The sequence below is a fragment of the Gorilla gorilla genome, chromosome X, assembly GCF_029281585.2.
Source record: "Gorilla gorilla gorilla isolate KB3781 chromosome X, NHGRI_mGorGor1-v2.1_pri, whole genome shotgun sequence".
Taxonomy (NCBI): domain Eukaryota; kingdom Metazoa; phylum Chordata; class Mammalia; order Primates; family Hominidae; genus Gorilla; species Gorilla gorilla.
Window position 1 is genome coordinate 131775674 of NC_073247.2, and position 6144 is coordinate 131781817.

At 46.4% G+C, this 6144-nt stretch overlaps 1 protein-coding gene across 1 annotated transcript; it reads right to left on the minus strand.

Annotated features, from left to right (window-relative positions):
• Nucleotides 1–276: 276 nt before the first annotated feature.
• On the minus strand, nucleotides 277–5761 carry LOC115932259 (rhox homeobox family member 2). Its single transcript, XM_031005954.3, has 4 exons — nucleotides 5484–5761; nucleotides 4908–5298; nucleotides 3913–3958; nucleotides 277–853 (listed from the first exon to the last, which is right to left on the minus strand). The coding sequence occupies exons 1-4, from the start codon at nucleotides 5560–5562 to the stop codon at nucleotides 524–526; spliced, it is 846 nt and encodes a 281-aa protein (XP_030861814.1). The 5' UTR covers nucleotides 5563–5761; the 3' UTR covers nucleotides 277–523.
• Nucleotides 5762–6144: the final 383 nt, after the last annotated feature.

Below are 6144 nucleotides of genomic sequence, written 5' to 3' on the forward strand. Positions count from 1 at the left end.
TCCCGATACCATTTTGGTTTTGCTGTTTTCCACCCTGGCAGTAACTTGAAACACACTATTCTCTCATTAGGGACTCACACCACCCCATCCTGCACATGTACCTGGTATCAATGGGGGCAGAGGGGAGATGAGTATGGGGTGTTGGGGGTGGGGGTGGAAGAGAATGTGTGGGTCGGTGTAAGCCTGCCATGGGCACATGGGAAAATTCTGTGACATGCACAGCCCCCAGATGGTGACTCAAGATTACTGCATGAGACGAGAGTCCGTGACACTCGGTTTGAATGGCATTTCTTAACAATTTTTATTCAGAACTTACTGACCCCATGTGACACACAAAACAAATGTACATACCCTTCACATATTTATAGAAACATTTTTAAAAGTGCCCTAAAAATGGGTCAATGATGTACTTTTCTTTAAAACATTTAATAGACATTTGAGGAACTACTTTTGATGGGGTGCTATGCAAAATATGAATCTGGCTCAAAGACACTCTGGCAAAAAGTGGCACAGAGGCTATCCCTTAGACATTGGGGAATGTGAGAGAAGGCACGATAACAAAAGGGAATGGGCCAAATTCAGCCTGGCCAGCGGGTGGCATAGGTGGAAGAAGCATGAGTGGAAGGGGCAAGGACGGAGGAGGAAAGGGTGGCATGGGGAAACACAGGCTGCTGGAATGGCTGTGGCCCCAGAAGTAACCATCTCTCATCCTGCTGATGAACAAGGGTGCCATGATGGCCTCAGCTGCGGTTACCACGACAGGCTGGCCCACTACCATGAAGGGCAGCATGTTTCTTGCCATTAACGCCCTCTGATGTCTCCTCCATTTGTCTCTTCTATTCTCAAACCAAATCTTCAATCAGAGGAAAAAAGAAACAGGTTTAGTATACTGAGCATTTAATTTCATCATGGAAAAAAACACAACAAGCAACTCTCTATGTCCTTAACCTTCTCAGGTGTATCAAGACAAGCTACTTCCTTACTACTGAAATATCTTAGAAAGGTGAACACCACACCTTTCCCCTAGTGAGCTCCAAGTATGTGCTACGTACGCTCTGGCTTGGCTTATTTCTTTGTCTCTCTCCTTTTATCTGTAATATTACTTTTTCCACTCTTGGGTGCAGGTGTAGCTGATGAGTGGGACTCGATCCCTGCTGGTATTGCTATGTGTGGCATGTCTGCTTGCAGATACTTGACCATCAGCTACCCAGCTGCCCACCAACTCCTACTTACTAGGCCACTGTCACCCTGGTCGTGGGGGAAGCTGAGCTTGGAAAGAAAGGCGGGGGTGCCTTTTAAAGTCATACCAAGAAGATGAGGCCCCCGTTTTGAAAAGCCCATCTTCAGTGTAAAGTAAAAAATCGATAAGAGTACATTGTATTTTAAAACAGGTTTTCTTTCCTTCAAGAAATTCTAAGGGGTCATTCATCTTCTGAAACTCCTTGAGAATTAAAAAGATGGTATATTGCAAGGCAAGTCTCGTTACAGGGGGCCCAGGGAGTTTGTGGATTTCCAGTCTTGCTGGGAAATGAGGGTATCTGAAGCCCTGGACACTCTTCACACTTCAGCTTGACGCTTTGTGGAAGGAGGACACAAATGTTGTCCAAATTCACAAAAATTCTCAAAAAGCTTTGCCCAGTTGAGAGTTTGAGAGAAAGGAAGCATTGCTAATTCTGCATGCTCCAACTCATCCCTCCCTCCAAATCTTCCTGGGCTAAGGACAAGGTCAGCTCACTTTGTTCTCCCTATAGTCCTGGGATATGGGACAAAGACTTGGTTGCCCAGTTCCATGGGACGCCTTCAGCCATCTACCCTCACTACTCAAGCAGAAGATCCCAATCTCATCAGCATTCCCAAAGCGGGAGTGTCCAAATAGGCAACTCTGAACATGTTCACTAGTAATGTGGAGGAGGTATCAAAAAACACTACTCCCTAAACACCTGCCAATTGTTAAAAGACCAAAAAATAAAACCTGTCAATTAAACAACCCTATCCCCCAAGCTTCTAGTTAATGACATTTCCATTGTATTTTGATCCTTCTGGAAGTTCCCAAACTGCAAATTTTATGGGACAAAGGGACTCTTCTCCCTGTTTGATGCCCCCTTTCCTTCTCCCATCTTACTATTTGGAGTCCTTCTCCCTCATGAATACATAGTCTAAATTTTAAGCCTACTGTAATAGTGCTTGTTTAGAGACAATTCCAATGTACCTGTGGTCAAAGGTTCATAAACATAAGCAATGCCAAAAGTGGGCCAAATGTGCTATGGGACAACATTAGGTCCCTATTCTCAGTATTGGTTTCATAAACCAGCCCTTACTATCTTTACAAAACAGAGGGGGGAAACATCTATTAAAAATTTTTGGAGATATTCATGCTGAAATGTTTGGCAATAGATGAGAACATCATGCCTTTTTCCTTATTTGCCGAGTGAGAGTGGTCCTCTTGCCTTCAGAACTGCATTGAGTGAATGCTATGTAAACCCAGGGAGGGGAAAGGCAATTCACCAAAACGTCAATATTTCATCTCCCCCAAATTGGCATTGCCTGCCTGAGAAAATGGAGGGCAACAGGATGCCAACACTCAGTGCCCCATTTTGTCAGGCTGCTTTTCTACATGCCACCATTGACAGAACCGCAGCATAGTTCCCTCACTGCACTCACACACATGAGCTCTGCAGAAAAGCTATTAAGGTCATCCCGATTTTTCTTTCTTTTCTTCCTTTTTTTGCAAATACTCCTTTGGATCCACTGACCTACAAATTTATTATCACAGCCTGAGCAAATAAATAAAAAGGTATTTCAAATTACCACAGGTAAGAGTCTAGCCTGACCTGACAGCCATCCCCCACTATCAACACATTCCACAAAACACATCTCTTCCTATTAGTACAACAAACTGGAAGAAACAAAAAAATCTCTTAAACGCTAGAAATTGATCAAGAAAATATTCACTGATGCATGTGGTAGTTTCAAAAGTTGAATGGGGGCAGCTTCCCCAAGCCATGAGTGTGACTGTATACAATTCTTGCCTAACACTTCCATCCTTAGGTTGGTGGAAATTTATGAAAAATTGATCTTGTAGTTTGTTTTGGTTTCTAGATAAACTTGCAAAGGTTGCAAGCCTTTTCGCTATCTCTACCATAATGCAAAACCAACTATGTCAGCAATGTTTTCAGCCTGCTATATCAAAGTATTCCAGAAAATTAAAATTTAGAGCTGCCACTCTCTACAAGGCTTCACCAAATACTTAAAAACAATAGTAGGAGGGCCAGGCACTTGAACTTTATGCTATCCCCCGCCATCAGTCTCAGCTTAAGGAAACATACGTTCTGGTTGGGAATTATTCCTTTACCCCAATGCCTAAACATTTATAAATTCTTAACCAAAGAGTTTATGCTTGGTTTTAAATATATTAAATAATTTAGTTTAATGGAGCTCTTTGGAGCATTAGTTCGAATAATCCCCATGTCAGAAGACCCCAGGATGCCTCCACATGGAAGTGCTACCTAAAGGATACCAGGGCTGGGAATTGAATCTTATATATTATGCTATATTTAATTTATACTGTTATATATTATATATATTTGTAATTTGGAATACATATATTTATATGTTTGTAATTTATTCAAGTGTATAATATATTTTATACACAAGGAATAAAGGAAACAGTTCAGTACTAATTTTTTTTCCGTGGATTGTCATGTTCCCTCTGGTAATGGGAAATTTCCACAAGCTGAGCTTTCCTTACCGCATTTTCCAGCCACAAAGATCCCAAAGTTCAGACCTCACTGCCTATACATGAAAAAGGCCACAAAAACACCAAGATGGCAATGTCTGGGTCAAAGTGTGTCCAAGCCCTGAAGCAGGTTTTAGAATGGCTCCCCTGCCCGATTGCTTTTTCGGTTTACTGACCTGCACTGCGAGTTCAGTCACATTCATTCTTCTTGCCAGCCTCCTTCTATGGAAGAAACCACACGTGTTCAGCATTTGGAGTTGTGGGTGTCGTTTCATTCTCGTGTTTAATTTTTTATTCTACCAACTCCCCACACCCAGTAGGCTGTTCTGTAACACCCAGCTGAGCCTCACATTAGGAACATTTCTCTCATGCCACAAATAAAGGAGATGCCAAAAAAAAAAAAAATCAGGGCGGTGGCTCACGCCTGTAATGCCAGCACTTTGGGAGGCCGAGGCGGGAGGATCACTTGAGGTCAGGAGTTCGAGACCAGCCTGGCCAATATGGTGAAACCCCGTCTCTACTAAAAATTCAATAATTAGCCGGGCGTGGTGGCTGGCGCCTGTAATCCCAGCTACTTGGGAGGCTGAGGTAGGATAATCTCTTGAACCTGGGAGGCAGAGGTTGCAGTGAGCCGAGATGGCACCATTGCACTCCAGCCTGGGTGTCCCAGCGAGACTCTTTCTCCAAAAAATAAAAAAATAGCCCCCCCCATAACAAAAAAAAATCGTTAATCAATATAAATGACATTCTAACTTACTATTTGAAACTTAGAAAAATTAACACCAAAGGAAACCCAGACGAACGACGGACTTCTCAGAATTTTAAATAAGGTCAGAATGCGACCCTGCACTTGCTGTACAGAACCTTAATCTCCTCATCTTTATTTCTGCCTCGCCTGGGATAGGAGTTATTTATCATAACTGACCTCAGCCCAAAGTTGCCCAACTTGGTTCATTTAAATTCTGCATGATGCCTAATAGGCATAGCCCCACTACGGAACCCACTAGGTGCCAGGGGTCTGCGGGGAGGGGACGGCAGCAACACCAGGCCCCAGATGGGTTTTGGTTCAGGAGGGGAGAGGGTAGGAGAGGGACTGCGGGAAAGCCAAACGCCGCCCTGGAGCAGCATGTGCTCCCTGCAAACCGCGCGCCAACCAGAGCAATGGGCTTACCGCAGGAACTCACTGGGGAACTGCTTGCGTTGGAAAATGCGCTCCAGCTCCTGCAGCTGCAATGGGGTGAAGGCGTGGACGTTGGGCTGCTGCGCGTTGCCAGGCTCCAGCCCCCCGACGGCGCCCCGTGGGCGCGAATCCTGCTGCCCAGGTTCCTTCTCGCTCTGGTCACTGTCCTCAACGTTGCCATCGCTGCCGCTGGTGCCCTCGAGGTTTCCTTCCCATAGGTGGCCAGGAGCTCCTGCGCCGCCGCCATCTTTTTCTTCTCCGCCCTGGGCTCCTGCCGACTTTAACTTTTCTCCTGCTGCTGTGCCTTGCTCAGGCTCAGGCTGTGCATCCTCTTCCTCCTCTTTGACCTCTTCAGTAAGCGACAGCACCACAGCATTCATATCTGGAAAAGTAGAAACCCCAAGAGAAAGATCAAGGCATTGGTCCTGAGGGTGTTGGAAGGAGGCGGTGAGGGGCTACACTCTGAGAGCAGTGGTAGTGCAGGGGCATCATCCAGTCGACTCGCCTCTCCCAGAGAACCCTGGTTTCCTGAGTTCGCAAAAGCATGTGTCCCACCAAGGTACTGACCCTGTAGTTCTTTCTCGTCGTCGACTCCAGGGCTGAGCAAGCTGGTGATATACTGGCTACACTGGTCCGGAGGCTCCATACCCTGAGTGGTGTGGATGGAGCTGTGCACTTCTGCAGATTCTGAGCTGGGGCCACCACGATCTCCTAGGCAGTGCTAGAACTGTGAGTCGCCGCCTGGAAGGTTCTTCTGGTGTCTAGACTCAGCAACAGTGTATCCACTTAGAGACCTCCTCTCTTGCTTTTCTGCTTCCCGCTATTTGCTGTGGGTTGGGCCTGCTGAGGTGCGCATGCCTCAGGGGCTTGGCCTTGCCCCGGATGAGGGAGAGCACGCGTTGGTGGTGTGGGGGGGGGGAGGGGTAAGTGGTGTAGTAGGGTGTGGGGGAGGGGGGAGTAGGGCGTGGCGCGGGGGAGTAGGATGGGGTGGGTGCTTGCATGCGTTGTCCTGTAGACAGGCATGCGTGAGTGTGGAACTTGGGGAAGCTGCTGCGCTGAATTGTGCAAGCCCATTTTATGGCGATAAGGGAGATTTTGCACTAGCTCCATGCTTCCTAGGTCTCCAGGAACAGGAGCTTGGGCCTGGATTTGCAAAGCTTGTGGGCTGCGCAAATGCACTATGTAAAAATGCAGCACACTCCTTGAGAAAGTCCACTATTAATTCTTA

What these genes read in the sequence shown, in the direction of transcription:
- LOC115932259 (XM_031005954.3), bottom strand. Translation starts at nt 5,562, where the DNA reads ATGGAGCCTCCGGACCAGTGTAGCCAGTATATCACCAGCTTGCTCAGC. An exon ending in TTCCCCAGTGAGTTCCTGCG is followed by an intron (nt 3,959 to 4,907) that starts GTAAGCCCATTG and finishes TTTCTTCCATAG; the next exon opens with AAGGAGGCTGGCAAGAAGAA. An exon ending in TGACTGAACTCGCAGTGCAG is followed by an intron (nt 854 to 3,912) that starts GTCAGTAAACCG and finishes CTCTGATTGAAG; the next exon opens with ATTTGGTTTGAGAATAGAAG.